This window comes from Eleutherodactylus coqui, chromosome 6, assembly GCF_035609145.1.
Source record: "Eleutherodactylus coqui strain aEleCoq1 chromosome 6, aEleCoq1.hap1, whole genome shotgun sequence".
NCBI lineage: Eukaryota > Metazoa > Chordata > Amphibia > Anura > Eleutherodactylidae > Eleutherodactylus > Eleutherodactylus coqui.
The window spans coordinates 57804399-57822438 of NC_089842.1; the positions used below are offsets into that span (position 1 = coordinate 57804399).

The 18040-nt window shown below is 44.4% G+C and overlaps 1 protein-coding gene across 8 annotated transcripts in view; it reads left to right on the forward strand.

The window, feature by feature from the left end:
- Positions 1–18040, forward strand: part of SAMD11 (sterile alpha motif domain containing 11) — a 240511-nt gene that overhangs the window by 70679 nt on the left and 151792 nt on the right. For 2 of the 8 annotated variants that reach the window (XM_066606878.1, XM_066606879.1), the window contains exon 1: positions 15047–16318. The exons of 1 other annotated variant lie outside the window; for it this stretch is intronic. In XM_066606878.1, the coding sequence (XP_066462975.1) occupies positions 15700–16318 (619 nt within the window). In that variant the 5' untranslated portion in view covers positions 15047–15699. Of the gene's footprint in view, positions 1–15044; positions 16319–17105; positions 17174–17320; positions 17370–18040 lie in introns of those variants that run through there. 5 more of the 8 variants (XR_010793141.1, XM_066606882.1, XM_066606884.1 and 2 more) reach the window with 5 other exon arrangements.

The following is an 18040-nucleotide window of genomic DNA, read 5'->3' on the forward strand; positions in this document are numbered from 1 at the left end:
ATCAAATTATGCCACATGATGCAGCCAAATCCGCAGCTGCGAAACGCCACACCAAAATCCACAAATGTAACTGCAGATTTTGATGTTGATTTGCAGGCAAGTTTTAAGCAATTTTCAATTTCACATCAAAATCTGCAGGTAGCCTGCAGATTTTGGTGCGGAATTCACCGTGATTCGTGTGACCTCTTCCATCCGTTGTGAAAGGTCCCTTAGATATCTTATCTTCTAGTACTTATTTTCTAATTGTAATACTCCCTTTGTATTATTGTACAATTCTTTATTGCTGATCTGATAAATTTTTGTGACCTATGAAACATTTCCGCCTATTAAACCCACCATTATGCTTAAAGGGGTTGTCTCGCGAAAGCAAGTGGGGTTAAGCACTTCTGTATGGCCATATTAATGCACTTTGTAATATACATCGTGCATTAAATAGGAGCCATACAGAAGTTATTCACTTACCTGCTCCGTTGCTGGCGTCCCCGTTGCCATGGCTCCGTCTAACTTCGGTGTCTTCTTGCTTTTTTAGACGCGCTTGCGCAGATCTATCTTCTCCATTCGGCTCGTCTCGGCATCACCGGCATTTTGGCTCCGCCCCCTTGTACGCGTCATCGCGAAGCTCCGCCCCCGTCACATGTGCCGATTCCAGCCAATCAGAGGTAAGTGAATAACTTCTGTATGGCTCCTATTTAATGCACGATGTATATTACAAAGTGCATTAATATGGCCATACAGAAGTGCTTAACCCCACTTGCTTTCGCGAGACAACCCCTTTAACAACAAATGATTATTACTACAAATCGCTTTAGATTTTTAATAAACTAATCAATTGTGTCAATCCAGCTGCTGTTTAGCATTTATATCTGTAGTAACAATACATTATTTTGAACTGGTAGAAATCTTTTATATTGAATCAGAAAATTCCTATGCCGGGCAATGTAAAATACAATTGTAATGATGCTTCTATGATTAGAATCATTTTTCAATTATAGCAGAATATCTAAGCATGTTTGGTTTATTTATAGAATGTTCCGATACATAATAAATACAATATTGTCTGATTGATAGGAGCCTTAAAGAATTTTACTTTTATTATAGGCTCATAAGTTCTAAAGTGCTTTGTCACTGGCTCTCTAGAGATATGCTATACAATTCTTTACATTTTTCAGACAAGTTTTCATAGAAATGCGCCAATAATTTGCTTTTGAAAGACATAAGAATTTTGTTCTCTAAGCATGTACATATTGTAACAAAGGGGGCCCACGGTGTCATTGACCTGTTTGACTTTGGGCTACTCCTGAGTGCAGCACCTATAGCTCCCTTGAGTTTTACCCCTTTATTTCAAAAGGATTTATTGGGATTTAACTAATAAGGTGGCAACAGTCTGCTGCAAATTCCCTGCGCAGGGGGATATATCCATTTTTCATTGGAGTACACAGAGCTAATACTAATTTAACAAAAAAAAATAACAAAAAGAATTGGGGAAAATTTTTCTTAATTGTATACAGGAAATATCAAATATAACTCTATACATTGTACAAGGAAGAAATAAATCAGAATGTCTCCTTAATCTATGTAGTTTAAGTCATGTAGGTCTAGTTCTGCTTATATCTTAATCTCTGGATATTTCACCAATTCTTTCTCCCCATTAGAGTCTCATAAAGTAATGTAAATTTAGAACATTAACAAAAGTCATCTAAGGATCCCATATCTTTTCAAATTGAGTGATTGTATCCTGACGTATAGCTGTAATTTTTTCGTTTAGAAGGGTCTTATTCATGAAAGATATGAGTGGTTCAAATGGGAGAGTTGGTTTTCGCCACTGTTGTGCTTTTGAGATACAAGCTGCCATAGTAATGTATTGCAGGAGTTTAAAGGGAGCGTTGTACATACCCACAGGTTTGTTCCCAGTAGTAGGACAAAGGGGTTGAGTCCAAGGGACTACATAATCTTTCCCCCACCCCATTCTACCACCCTACCGGAACAATCAATAACAGTAAACAGCTTCACACTTTTCCTAGTTTTAGGTGCTAACCACACTGTCTTTTTTACTATCCGTTTACATATAAACTTTGTGTGTACTGGCCTGACTGGGGGTCTCCGGACCCAAACTCAAAGCATCATATGTGTGTATGGTGTGAGTGGGTGAGTATAAAAAAATATATCCCCTGGCTCCCCATCACTTCCCCGAATATCACCATAACTTTGTTTATGGTGCAGTTTGGAGGTGACAGGTTTCCTTTAAGTTCTTGCAAAGAACACCTTCCTTGTTTTCCTCTTGACTGTTCCTCAAATCATCATCATCGAGAATTTTACACATCTATACTCTGGAAATTGCTGCCCCAAAACATCAGACTTTCTCACACCAATGAAACTTATAAAACCCACCTCTTCAGAAAAGTTTTATAAATGCAATAGCTCAGTCCCCACTACACAACTGTATAAGTAGCTTCTGCTCCTACTTTGTGCCTTTCCCTATGTTGTGTAGACCATAAGCTCTCATGGACCATGTCGTCTCTCCTTAATAAGTCCGTTACTCAATAAACTTATGCTCATTGTACTTTCTAGATGTTAATTATTCATATGTTATTTTTTTAAGGGCTATGGACACCTTAGTGAATTTTGTAAAATTTATTTTTACCCCAAAATATTTTTTGCAATTGAAATTGCTTAAAAATTTGTAACCATATTCTATTTTTGATACATTTGGAATATACTGCGGGGTGAAGGTCAATTGCGATAACTGCGGCCACTTTGGCCCTCCCTGCCCCACTAAGATGGACAGAGTTACTTTCTTTGGGATAGTAGTGCGAAAGTCTGCTGAGCATTTCTATGCAGACAACATTAATCCACTGTTGGATTGGGCAGGAGTTATGGTAACCCGATGGGCTTCATTTTCACGGACGCTAATAGGTTGTATAAATCTAATCAAAATGAAGTTACTACCTAAATTCTTATATATATTCCAGAACACACCTATTTTGATTCCTAAAAGGTTTTTTATGACTCTTCGATGGACACTCCTCCGTATACTGTGGGGAGGATCCACCCTAAGAATTAAACTAGAAACTCTCTTTCTACCCATAAAGGGTGAGGGGCTGGCCCTTGCCCATTTTCATTACTAATACCTGGCTAGTCAGCCGGTATGGTGATGGCTGTCCTCTACTGACTATAACCCGGTGATAGGGCTTGAACGCAGAATAGTAGGTCCTGACCAAAGTTTAAGAGTATTATTGCTAATGGGCCCGAATTCACGCATAACTACCCTGCCTATACCCATATGAATGACCTTTAAAGTCTGAAACATAGCCCTCCACTTGATACCTGATGAGGTTGCAAATTGATCTCCTCACATGCCCCTATGGAGCAAACCTAACATCCCGCACTTGCAAGACATGCCAGATACTATCTTCAGGAGATGTTAAGCACTAACTGCCCTCTGAGATGTGGTAGAAAATGTTGTTCTTAGCACCTTTTCACAACTACAAATACGATCAGAGCTCCCTAATAACTCCCTCTTTAGGTACTTCCAACTCCGTCATGATTTGGAGGCTTGAACATCCCCCTCGCTCTGACCCGGCTAGAAGAGCTGGCACAGTTGACCAACACTCTAAAGCCACTCTCTAGTTCCTATAGACAACTGGCAAGTAATCTTACTTCACTGAGAGATGGGCCTCTTGAAAAATGGGGCTCAGACATACCAGACCTAGACTCGGATGACCAAAGCGGCCTCCTAGCCAGCTCAGGGCCACCCTTGATTAGTACAAGAGAAAGGTGGATTTAGGTTAAGTTTCTTCACAGAATCTATTATACTCCCACTCGCTTGTGTACCATGGGCCTAATTCCTAATGCAGACTGTCCAAGATGCTTGATGAGTGTGGGCACAATCATGCATATGTTTTGGGAATGCCATGTTTTATAGACCTATTGAAGAGATATCCTCCAGTTTATGGAGACGCACCTAGGGGCCCCACGCGCCCTCCATCCTAAAATTTGTCTTTTTGGCCTTGTGGAAGACATCCTGGTTGACGCAACAACACGTACTCTATACAAATTGCTGTTCTTTTATGCTTAAAAAGGGATATTGCTCAATTGAAGTAAATGGGGTCATCCCCCTATACAAATTGACATATATGGCCTGAGGTTGCCATAAATTTGCCAGTTTATGGGGTCGATGGGTGGACTGCCCTAATACTTCATCAGGCGTATCTGACTAACTCCTCTGCCATGGACAAATTGAAGGTTTCTCTTCTCTCACTGCTCACTTTGTGCGAGGATATTGAGTGCTTGCTGCAATTACAGTCGTGTCGTCGGTAAAGTTCTTATTTTTATATTTAGTTGTGATTTCCCAGGTCAGGAATCTTGGGTTCTGTTTTGGGGGTAAAGGGGGTGTGAAAAAAAACAAAAGGGTATCTACCACTATAAAGGACTGAAAGAGTTCTGATGATCAAACTTTACAAAAGACTGCTGATGGTTCTCTCCTTTTCCTAAGTTCTGTATTATATGAAAATGCCCAATAAATGTTCCTTTAAAAAAAAAAATAATAATTTGTGACCGTTTTCCTCCTATGCCTGTAGTGTATAGCTGTACACTACAAGTTGGAGGACTGAATTTCCTGCAAAAACCGTCACTCAGACTGACTGACGGGTTCTGCATATGAGGAGTTCTTCACGGTCTACTTACAGCAAAGGAGGGGGATTTTACATATAAAATCAGAAAGCAGGGAGGGTGCAGATAAGGCAGCTTTTATTAGAATATGACTGATTATTTTTAATCAAGCTCAGAAGTCCCGGAGGTCAACGCTACTGTGTGCTTGTAATTACAAGCACTGGCCGCTGGGATCCTGTCAATAAAGTGAGTCAGGTTCTGTCTCCATCGGAGGACATTATTGATTTTTTTTTTGACAGCTCTCTCTGCCACCAATGCGCACAGTCCCACTCCTCTTCCCTCAGCCACCCGATACCTGGGCAGCGGTGACGGTGGAGAGAGCTGTCAAAAAAAAATCAATAATGTCCTCAGACGGCGATGAGACCCGATTCACTTCACTGACAGGACCCCATCGGCCAGCACTTCTAATTACAAGAACACTGCAGCACTGACCTTCTGAGCTTGATTAAACAATAAAAAAACAGTTATAATAAAAGCTGTCTTATCTTCACTCTGCCTCCTTCACGGCTGTATACTTTTATATGTAAAATACCGGCTCCTCTGCTGTAAGTGACCATGAAGAACTCCCCTTCGGATGCAGAACCCGTGAGTGACTCTGATTGACGGTTGTTGCAAGAAATTCAGTTCCCAACTTGCAGTGTACAGCTATACACTATCAGTGTAGGGATATAATGATTACAAATTTTTAAGCCATTCTAACTGCAAAAATTATTTTTACGTAAAAATAGTTTTATTTACAAAGAGTGCGGCCTTTATACTCCTTTGCATTTCACATGCACAGTCCCCTTCAACTCTCACATCTGCTTTCAGGATAAACCATATTTTGCCATGTTGTATGTTACCATACTCCATTCTTTATTCCTAAGGAGATAAGCAGCATCTGTTTTTGGCAGCCGCTTATCCCCATCCCTTATGGCAATGAACATCCTAGCATGTATGTTTACAGGGAAGTCCATTAAGATTGCTATAGGCTGAAGGGATGGCAGCAGCATAACTCGGCACACACAGATAGACATGAATGCAATTCTCACTGTGCACGGATAAGGATAAAGCAGGTAATGCTTCCTTCTGTAAGGTGACCACATTAGACTGAAGCCTAAACCTAAGCACAGGAATGGTGGTCATCTCCCTGTGATATTGGCAGCAGTATTCATGTACATATGGATGGGGTTGATTATAACAGAGAAAGGAAAAACATTTGTTGGAGTGAAAAATTATATTGGGTATCATGCACAACAATAATATGTGGAGATTCACAGACTACAATATGAACCCTTATGAACAGTACTCTCCTATAGAAACAATGCTAGAATACCTCTGTAAGCCTGCTATTGGTCCATATTGTATATCCTTCAATTTTAAGGCTCGTTCACATCAGTGTCGCAGGTTACGTTTGGAGCTTCAGTAGCGGATACCTGCTAAAAAACAGGACAAAATAGCAAAGCACATCAGAGGTATCTTCCCACCACCTGCCGCCATTCAGAGAAAACAGGCAGTCATTCATAGGTGAACGACAGTTCACCTTTGGCCTGTTGATGCCTGGGCCTGCACAAGGCGAACGACCAACTATAAGTGAACTAATTATTGTTCATGGTTCAATCATTCGCCATGTTTCCACTGAATGATTAGCATTCCGTTTTACACAATCCAACGATTACCGATTACCTGAACGATAATTAGCATTCCATTTAAAAGGGCCCTTAGGGAAGTACCAAAGAGTAATCCTATAATTTATTGTTTTTATTGGAACTTAAGCTTTTATTTGCTGGACCGTTCAAGTAAGGTTCGGTTAACATCTTGTTTTGTGGACAAGTTCGGTACATGTGCTGAGAGAGCTTTCGTCTCAAATGCAGAACCTAGCCATGGGCCCCCATTCACCCATCATTGGTCAAAAAAGTATCTATTGGCCAACATGCTTTTTTTTACTGTATAGGAAAGTGGCTACAATAATAAAACTTCACTTACTATGGCTATCCACGTGTTGTAATGTCTTCTTTTTGGAAGTATCTCCAAAAGTAAACCAGTCACAGGTTGTCCTGCTGCTGTTACCTCAGTCAACTGTAATCTGTGCAGCAAATGGTACAAGACTTCAGTATCCCCTGAGCACCACCACTGGGCAAGCATTGCATGGTGCCCACTTAAAATCAGTAGGCCAGCTGTTTAGTTCACGATTCAACTGGGTTCTCCAGTGAGAAAGACATTCTTTTTGCCTGTTCTGAAGTTTAGAAGAACCATTTTAAAATACTTTATTAGGCCCTTTTGAATTAAGGAGCTTGTCCAGAAATCTTAGTAGTGATGACCTATCCTTAGGTGGCACAGGTCCAGCACTCAGGATCCTCAGTAATCAGCTGTTCACTGGGTCAACTGTTAGCACTGTCCATATTGCAGCGGGCCAGGTTGGTACTGCAGGCACCGATCTTGTTGAATTTAATTGGAGCTGTGTCTGCAGTACCAACCCAGGCTGCTACAATGTTGACAGCGCTATCTGTTTCCAACTCTGTTCACATGGATGGCGGCACAACAAACAGATGAATCCCGAGATCCCAAGTGCCAGTGCAGAGGTCATTTTCTAGGAAGGGGAGTAGATAGTCACAGTATATCACATAATGTGAATGGTGGATCCTGTATTATCTACATATAGGTGTTACCTTTCAGTGTAATCCTGCCTGTGATGTTAGTGAAATGACGGCTGCAAAGTTTTCCCTACAGATCAGGAAGTATCATACTATTATTAGGCTCTTAAACGGTGTGAAAAACACAGGATTTTAGGATTTTTTAAATATAGATTGTGACCAAAAGTTCTTAAAGATTATGTTTAACACAAAAATGTGATTTATATAATAGGTCCTTTTTTTATTAGACTTTTCCTTTAACCTCCTCCTCTACCAATGGCTGGAGTTTTAGCAGTGGTGCCAGGCGGCCCTAAACTTCGAGGGCTAGTGGATCAGAATAGGGGCACTTTGGATAGTTTTAGGCCCCCTGGAGCCTTGGTCCTTATTATAAACTGACACTGGACATCATTCACAGTTACTTCCTCAACAACTGGACTGTTTGCCTTGCTGCTGGGGCCGGGCTGACTAATTGCTAGAGGTCCTAAACAAGCAATCCCACTGATAAAGGGGTTTGTCTGGGTCTTTTACTATTGATGACCTATCCTTCGGATAGGTGTGCTTGGAATGCCACTCGGGATTCAGCTGTTTGTTGTTCCGCCATCCATGGAAACAGAGTTGGAAACAGTGCTGTCGATATTGTAGCAGCCTGGGTTGGTACTGCAGACACAACTCCCATTAAATTCAATGGGATCTGTGCCTGCAGTACCAACCTGGGCCGCTGCATTATGGACAGCGCCAACAGTTGACCTAGTGAACAGCTGATTGCTGAGGATCCTGAGTGCTGGACCTGTGACACCTGAGGATAGGTCATCACTACTAAAATTTCTGGACAAGCTCCTTAATTCAAAAGTGCCTAATATAGTATTTTTTAATGGGTCTTCTAAACTAGACAGCCCCTTTAAGTGAATGTGGAATCAGAAAATGACTTATTGTTTGAATCACATTTTTATGTAAAACTTTTTTATTTAAACATTTTTGATGATTATTTTAAAAATTTCCATGTCGCTATGTATATTCTATAAAATGCTAATATCTTGCAGTTTTCATTCTGTCCACGAAACATAACAATAGTCTGACACTTCCTGTTTTGTAGAGGTCACTTCTAAGTAGTCATCTCATTGAAATCACAATCAGGATTACAATGGAAGGTAACAGGAAGGTTTGGCATGCTACATCCATTTAGCTCACAGAACGTTTGTTTTGTGCTCTATGCTATTTGGGTAGCCATTGCTTTGCAATGACTGCAGCACTATGTAAATAGCGTAAGCTCGCTTCAGCAACCATGGTCAAGCCTGATGCTATTACATCTGTGTCTATAGATAAAATAGGATCACACCACTCACAATAGGTAATAGTTACATAGCTCTTTTAACTTGTTTCACCTGGAGAAGCTTTATGGCCAAAAACTGCATTTAAAATCACTGCAGTTTGCAGTGAAATGCACACAGCTTTGCTGAGAGGTAAGAGTACTGTTGTATCTTGTCTCCACCGGAACTGTGGGTGGAGACACGGGGTTGTGCTGCTGGAGTAACATGGGACGCCCACAGCTGGCTATGGGTCCCCGACTCCCAGGTAATTTCCACCCGCACACCCTCATCTCACCTCCCCACTGCTGTCAGTGTCCCTGCCGCTTGGATTTTATCTGCTCTCCACTTGGGACAACCACTCTTCCATGGTAATATCACCTCCCTGCTGCTGTCACCTTCACTGCCGCTTGGAGTTATCGGTTCCCTGCTCCAGCGGTATTCGTAGTGACTCTCCCCGGCGGCCTGGCATCAGCACTGCAATATGTCTGGCGCTTTTAGGCTCCCCTCCCGTCACCCCTCTTTTCTCCGCCGCTGTCCAGTCCCCGCTGTCATTCTCCGTGCCAAACTCACATCAGCGCTCCCAGCATCTTGCAGCACGGATGGCAGGCTGCCGGGGACACTCACAACGGACAGCGCAGGAGCCGGGAGGCAAAAATTCTAAGCGCCAGGGACAGTGACAGCAGTGGGGAGGTCAGATTACCAGGTGCAAAAGTGCTTGTCCAGAGCAGGGAGCAGATAAATCCAAGCGGCAGGGACAGTGACAATAGGTGAGATGATGGTGGGGGGGGAGGAATTAGCTGAGAGTCGGGGGCCAATAGCCAGCTGTGGGCGTTCCATGTTACTCCAGCAGCACAACCCCTTGTCTCCACCCACAGTTCTGGTGGAGACAAGATACAACAGTACCAGAGGTAAGTAGCCACAGGGCAAAAAGCCAGTACTATTTAGCACATGTAAAAGAGTGTTAGGGGGTGGGCAAACTGAGCATTTGCCCAGGGACCCTATCTCCAAAAGAGCCCCCTGCATTCAGTGCAGCCACTACTGCTGCTGTGCCAGCTGCAGCACTCCATAAAAGCACTCACACTGCCCTCCAATGCTATGTGCGATCTCACTCAAGTTCGCAGCATAACTTTTTCACTCCTCCCCCTGGCTCTAGTGCTTGGAGTACAGTGAGTGCCTGAGACAAGGGGAAGAGTGTAGTCTTTATGCTGCGATCTTGTGCAAGATCGTGTGCAGTGTTGGAAGACAGTGCAAGTGTATTTATGAATTTAAAGGGCTATATCCCCCAATTTTTTAAAATTAATTATTTATAACCAGATAGAGAAAATTTGTAATTTTCTTAAATGTTTTCATTTTCTGATTGCAGAATTTTTTATTCTGCTATTTATAAATGACTATGGCAGTGGCCATCTTTCCTGAGTTGGAAATAACAGTATTTAGAGTGTTTAGAGAGATGCCTTACAGCAGTCTCATAGGACCATCACACAATGGACATGAGGAGACCTTGTATGAGATACTCTTCTAGACATGCTCTGTAACATGTGCAGAGGTCATTTTGCAGGAGGGGGAGTAGATAGTCACAGTATATCACATATTGTGAATGGTGGATCCTGTGTTATCTACATATAGGTGTTACCTTTCAGTGTAATCCTGCCTGTGATGTTAGTGAAATGACAGCTGCAAAGTTTTCCTTACAGGTCAAGAAGTATCAGACTATTATTAGGCTGTGTAGACGGTGTGAAAAATACAGGATTTTAGGATTTTTTTACATATAGATTGGGACCAAAAATGAAAAAAAAAAAATCAAAAATTCTTAAAGATTATGTTTAACACAAAAATGTGATTTTATATAACAGGTCTTTTTTTATTAGACCTTTCCTTTAACCTCCTCCTCTACCATTGGCTGGAGTTTTAGTAGTGGCGCCAGGCGGCCCTAAAATTCAAGGGCTAATGGATCAGAATAGGGGCAGTTTGGATGGTTGTAGGCCCCCTGGAGCCTTGGACCTGTGGCGGCAGCCCTATTCATCCTTATTATAAACCGACACTGGACATCATTCACAGTTAAACAACTGGACTGTTTGCTCTGCTATAGGGGCCGGGCTTCCTGTCCGTTCTGATGTCACCCTTTAGCTCCAGTTGTATACCAAGTTGTGTGTCGGGACACGGACGCAGGGCAAGGGGTACATGACTGCATGACGTCATAAAAGGAGGAGACTAAGCAGCCTACTAGGAAAGGTGCACACAGTTGTTTGTCTCCAGCGCCAAATGTTCATCCGACATCACCTGCAGCAGGTGTGTGCCCGATAGGCAGTGCAGTAGGCGGGTTTGGGCTCTGAAATTTTTTTTAATGATACTGCTCTGGGCTTGGTTGGAATTTGGAGTTTCAGAACTGGGGTATACAGCCCATAAGGGCCAATTCACATGGCCAATTTTCCTATCCCAGTGTTGTCCATATATTTCACAGACAGCACTCATCCCTATTGTAGCTAATTAGGCTATTTACATAAGCATTTTTCACATAAACCTATGGCTCTTCTAAAAATACTCACAGCATGTCCGATTCTGGTCCTAATTACAGACCAGAATCAGACATGTTATGTCCACTGTGTTCGGGTATCAGACATCGGAATCTCAGGTGCTACGCACACTTGGTCATCTGAATATGGCCTAAGGGTGCCTTCACACTGGCGAGAAAATCATGCAAGATTTGTGCATTGGAAGATGCACAAATATGAAACCTGTTCTTTTCAATGGGTTCTTTCGCATTTGCAATGTTTTCCTGCATGGAACCAGGTTGCGATGCTATGCATGAAACACATCGCAGCATGTCCTTTCTTTTTGCGATATCACCCATTGGCAGCAGCGCTGGCCCCCATTGAAAACAGTGGGAGAACATTGTGATCTCCTGCCATGGCTGTGACAACCGTGGCAGGGATGAAGTGAACGCCCGCAGTGATGCAAGGCTGTTTCCATGTGAAAATGCCTCACATCCAGGGGTTTTCAGAAGGATTTACGGCCCGATATTGCCCTCACCAGTTTGAAGGAGCGCCAAGGCTGGTAGACATGAGCATATTATGTCCACATTTGTATATCCGTAATACAGGCAAGTGTTGTGGCCTGATTTTGGGGATTGTGAACTAAAGGTCTCTTTCACACAGGCAACAGCAATATAACTGCGGCAACAGCGATATCACTCCGTTTTCTCACGACGATATCACGATTTTGTGTCGCTACTTTGGCAGGATTTTCAGGGGGTTTGAAATATAAGCCCTGCCCCCAAAATAAGCCCTGGCTGCCTCTAAAAGAAAAAACGAATACATCATCTAAGAAGCGTTGTCAGTTCCGCCGCGCGTCTCCTTTGCATCTCCGGCAGACTTGCTTGTAGTTTTCAGCAAGTGCTTCCTGGTTTGAAGGGTCATAATCCCCACCTCTGGGAAGTGCTGGCTGTAATTGGTTCTCAAGCGCCGAATGATTGATTTTTGCGCGCTTAGCTCCCTGCGTGAAAGAGCCGTAACGAAAATGTAACCATTGACTTTTTACTGCCGCATAATGGGACAAAACATGCCCATGTGTTTTAGCCCTAATCCGCGTGCATTAAACCCAATACAGAATCTGCATCGTGATGTTGCACACAACTTTCGGATTTTAAATGCGGATTTAAGATCTGCACAATTTTATGCCGTGGATTCCCATTTAAATATATGGGACACATTAGAAATTTGGGGCTCCGCTTTTATTTTTGTCCAGAGCCAAACTTTCTCTAAAGCCTGGTTTAGACACAACGATTATCGCTCCAAAAATCTTTTGAGCCATTTTTGAGCAATAATCGTTGTGTCCTTTTTTACAGTGCAAGGTGATCGCTCAAACATTGAGCGATCACCTTGAGCTCCGAGAGGGGGGTGGAGAAGACAAGCGGGGTCGCTTGTCTTCTGGTTACAGCGGTTTCCCGCCCGGAGCGCCCGGCAGTTATACAGCTAAGCGCTCCGAGAAGGGGATGCAAAAGACAAGCAGGGACCCCTGTCTTCTGCATCCAGCTGTTCCGCGCTCAGAGCGCCCAACTGTTATACAACCGAGCAGGGTATGAAGAACACAACTGGACCTCTGTGTTCTTCATATCCAGGCTGTCTTCAGGGAGCGGGATACAGCTGTATCCCGCTGTGAATTCCTGATAACTATCGCTGATCTTTCAGCATGCTGAAAGATCACCGATGGCTTAACGAAAACTGCACAATGTCAGTGCAGTTCGACACAAAGATTAGCGCTCTTTAAATCCCCGCCTGCTGAAAGCACTTCAGAGCAGTGCAGGGAGAAGACCCAGCTGGATGCACCTGAGCCCCGGCAGCTGCGGAGAGGTGAGTATATATATTTTTTATTTTTTAAACATTCTAGGGATGATTTTCAGGGAAGGGGTTATATTTAAAGAAGTCTATAGGAGTTTGCTGCTTATCACGGCAAAAGATAGGGCAAGACCTATCTTTTCACACACCGTAAAAAAAAAGACAACTGAAAAAGGACAAGTTCATTTGAGTGTGGCAGATGAACATGCCACAATTTAAATGGCTATCTAGGCTAATAAGGCCCAGCAGATTTATGCAGCGTTTCAGGCATCTCCTTTCGTAATGCGTGCACATTTGCACACACCCCATAGACTTCTATGGGAATTTTGGTGTGCAAATACGCAGATAGAGCATGTGCTGTCTTTCTGTGTGCGTAAAATAGGGAAATGCCTGCAAACCTATAAACACCAATGGGCTCTATTCTCTGCGTATTGCACACGCAAAACGTGTGCAAATAAATCCATGTGAAGGATCCCTCAGACTATTGGTGCGAGTGAAAAATTGCTTGTGTGAATAAATCTGTGAGCGTTCTCACAATCTCAGAATCGGACAGAACTGTGTGAAGACAGCCTGATGCTCCCCCACGACCTCATAGAGGTTGTGTCACCTGTGTCATTCAGGGCTCCTTCACATGGGCGTATGCGTATATGCGTTCGCCCGTACGCAATGTATATTCACATGAATGAGTTTTAACAGACGCCTGTGTGAGAGTAGCGTAAGGGCGGCCACACACGGGCACATGTGGTCCCCAAAGTAACATGCTTTTAAAACGAATCTCACTTGCATGCTAATTGCGTGGGATGCGATTATGATCCTTTCCTTTTTCACGCTCCTATAGAAAATAATAGGCGATACTTGAACAAGAATCGCTCAAAAATAGGGCACCATCCATTAGATCTCCAAGCTAAAGATTGATGGTGCTCTCATAGATTTGAATAGGGCTGTAATATAACTATGATCAGTGGGGTCCAAGACTACAAACTCTATGAAGTCTCAGAAAGTTGTGTAACAGCTGAGCAGAACTCCATCAAGCTTTCGGAAGTGCGACCAACACGCAGATATCTCCAAGGTCAGAGTATATTCACATGGGCGAGTGCGATATCGGGCTGAGAAACTCAGACTTGCGTTGTGCAAGAAAAATGCATATCTGCAGTTGCGATTTTCATGTGAGTTTTTCTTGAGCAAGTAAATTGCATGTTTTTGCAATAGTAGAGAAATCGCATCGCACTCATATGAAGCTTGCATTTCCATACCAGTGCGATGTGGTTTTTTGACTGCCATAGGAAATAATGGGCAATTTTTATACAAGAATTAGCCTATTTAAGGACATGCAGCGATTTTTCTACCTTGGACCATTGGTCTGAGATAAAATGAATGAACAGATTGCAACACGTCTTCTTTTAATGTGCAAGTTCCGTCCATGTTGCAATCGAACGGAACTCGCCCGTGTGAATGCACCCTGTCTTGGACCGATATCACATTGCATCACTGACTTTCCGATTTTTTACAAGCGTGAAAATCACGTTTTTCCAATAGCAAACAAAAAAAAATTGCATCTCACTTGCATCAAACTTGCATTAACATACAAGTTCGATTTTTCTGTTGCTCCCATAGGCAAAAACGGGCAATTCTTGCATAGAATCGCCCCAAAAATAGGACGTGCTGCAATTTTTTAGAACCATTTAAATTATTAGGTTCTTTTCCCTTGCGAGATGCACAGTAATTACAACGCAGAGCCATTCAGTGAGAGAATCCCCCATGAAAATGCACCCTAAAAAAAAAGCCAGAGGCACAGTACTTTCCTGAGTGTAACCCTAAATCATGGTGAAAAGTGCAAGAACCCGCAAATGAGAAGCAGTGATATAAACTAGGGCTCCAGCTTAATAAAACGGAGACGACACTTCTAAAACATGACCACAATCTGTCATTATTATTATCCTCCAGGACGCGTCTGCGTCCCCTTCCTCATCACTCATGCACGTGGGTCACTGCACCAGCGCAGACTGTGAGCCGCCGCCGCCGCCGAACGTCGTCCCTCGCACACCCCCCTAGACTCGCCGGCGTCCCCCTCCGCTGCCGCCTGTGCTGCTGTTTAAATGGGCCAAGTTGGAGAAGCGGCGGAGAAGCGGAGTCTTGTTTGGTCAGGAGAGTGTGTGAACTCCGCTGTGTGTGACACATAGAACGTAGCGGGATCCCCCAGCAGCGTCGGCAGCAGCTCAGTCTGCACACACGGCCAGAGCGGCGCTGCCGGGGACGGGAACAGGGGACAGGCAGGCGCCACAGTCACGTTGCACTTCTTTATAAGTGATCATTATTATCACCCTGCTCATTAATACAGGCAGCCGGGCAGGTGGAGGGCACACAGCTTGAGCGGCCGCAAAACTTTGCTCTTCTGCTGCCAACTGCGCTCTGGGGGTCATCGGGCAAAAGGGTTAGGAAGAAAGGGGCAAAAGAAGCTGGGGTAACTCGGAGGGTGCAGTAAGAGTAACTGGAGGGCGCAATCAATAGGAAGGGGTAACTAAAGGAAGAAAGGGAAAGCTAGGAGGGGCAACAAGCCAGAGGGTAAGGAGTGGGCAAGAAGATAAGGGGCAGCAAGGAGGGGCAACTAAGACCGGGGCAACTAGGAGGGTGCAGCAAAGGAAGAAAGAGGTGCATAAGGAGGTGATCAGGGCGCACAGGGAGCGCAGTTAGCACCACGGGGGAGGTCAATAAGGGATCAATAAGCAGCATTTTGTGAGGCAGCATGATGTCTCCGGCGGCTCAGCCCTCCTCTCCAGCATGTCATGTCTCAGTCGGGCTGCCTGGCAGATCAGCAGAGGAGGCGCAGTGCGAGCAGCTGTGAACCTGGGAGAAGGCAGGAGCCGCTGCAGCCCGGAGAGCGCAAACCCGGGCGCAAAGGAGACAGGCGCAGGGCAAGAAGGCGCAGTCACGGGGCAAGCTGGGAACACCATGCCGGCCATCAAGAAGGAAAGACCGGATCGAGAGGAACTGGCACTGGCAGCCTTTAACCAACCCATGGACACTATTCCCGGATATCTGACCGCCGCTATCCCAGTGGTGACCCCGCATCCTCCAGCCTACGAGCACCTCTTTGCCACCCATGCCCACCGTGCGTACCTGGGCTTACATGAGCCCCACCACCCGCCTCTGCCTGATGACCTCATGCTGGAGAGGTTCTCCTCCATCCCGGACTTCCAGCCCCTCTTTGATCAGGGGGAGCCGTGCATAGAGGTGGAGTGCGGCGAGAACAAGGCACTGCTCTACATCCAGAAGTTGTGCCAGGGCAGCAAGGGGCCCTCCATCCGCTACCGGGGAGAGTGGCTCACCCCCAACGAGTTCCAGTTTGTAAGTGGACGGGAGACGGCTAAGGACTGGAAGAGGAGCATCAGGCACAAAGGTACCGGGGGGCAGGGGGGGAAACTCTGGCCAAAGTTGGGGGAAAGTCCCTGGCTGGGATTAGCAAGCAAGGATGCCCACAGCAAACTACCTATATACCCTTGTGGAGAGCAGGAAGGCGTTAATTGCAACCCATTGAACCTATTTCACATGGCATCTCACCTTCGCTGCTCTTTAATGATTATTGGTAACTGGCAATTGCTGACTAGTGAGAACAGTTCCGATTGCCTTCCGATCTAGTCGTGGACGGCTGCTAAATGATCGGTTATGAAAGCACCATACATTTTCTGAACGATACCCAAGCATTTTATCTGTCAGACTGGGGTCAATAAGAGCACTCTATGTGGACCCCAAGACCTTATCTGGTTATGCACTTAGTTGTTTGCATTTAGTGTGATTGACCCCCCAAGAGCTTACTATCTAGTTATGTACTTAGTTGTTTGCATTTAGTGTGATTTGCACAATGTGTGTTTATATAGCGAGAGAACAAGGTGTTAATCAGTAGAGAATAGATGTGATGATGATGATGATGGCAGTCAAACCGTATGGGATTAACCCTTTACTCATCACTTGTCATTACTGCGGTGGGATTATTAATTTATTAGACTTTTGCTCTCACCGGAGACACCTCCCTCCCCCCATGTTTCTTCCTGGCAGTTTAATTAGATTAGGAGGGTGGTGGTGGGGGTACAATCCAAACGTGGTTATAGGAAGCGTCAAGGGCTGGTGCTGCTCAGTGACACCAACCCACACTGCCCTCCCCTTCTCCCTCCTCCTTCCTTCCTTCCCTCTCCGGTGACCCCGGCTCTCCGGATGGGGATTTGGCACTGAAGCGCAGGCTGCTGGGGTTGTGGAGGTAAATGGGGAGGGATTCTTACCCCCAGCACGGGCACATCCGCACACCCACTCGCTTCCACCTAGGGGCACAAAGTCACGACCAGGGTAGAGGGCATCAGACATTAAGGGGGGGGTCTTCATAATCATAAGGATTTTAAAGATATTCTGATGGAACAAGTTGGGATCATGGAGGCACCACATTATATCCTTATAGGGTATTTGTATTACTGCTAATGTTCTCATTTAGATTGGTACTCTTTCTGATGCTACATTTAGTTTCACAGTCCTAAAACTCCCAGATCAGAGAATGTAGTCACAAGAATGTCCATAGATGCAGAGCAGGATCCTACAGAAACTCTGAGCACTTGGTCTTTTGCAGGGTAAAGGTCTGCCAAGTGGGACGGGGGCGCTAGAGCACGTACCTGCTCTGTAGAGGGGGGTGTGGATAGACAGGGCAGTGCTAATAAGAGGTCATTAACCCTTTTAGAATGGGAGGGGGACAGTAGAAGTCTGTTTACTTGGCTGTGGTGCACCCAGTGGGCACTGCCAGTCCTTGACATTGAGGCACTTGAAGAGAGTGGAGTATGTCTTCTACTATTCCAAATACTTTTTTTTGCGAAGGGTCACAGTCCACTTGATCTATTTTAGTTCTTGTTATTCACTTGGAGTGCTGCTTCCATTTCACATATAGATTGAGGGTTGTTACTGTTACTTTGATTATGTAATGTCTGTATGTTATTTTACGCAACTATGTATCAATCTATAAAAATGTGCAGGATATGTGTGTGTGTGACCTGGTGAAGTTGGGATGTGTGGTTTCCACTTGTCTCCCTGTATATGTTCTTTATTATTATTCTGAGTAATGTACTGATTGTATCTGTAATGC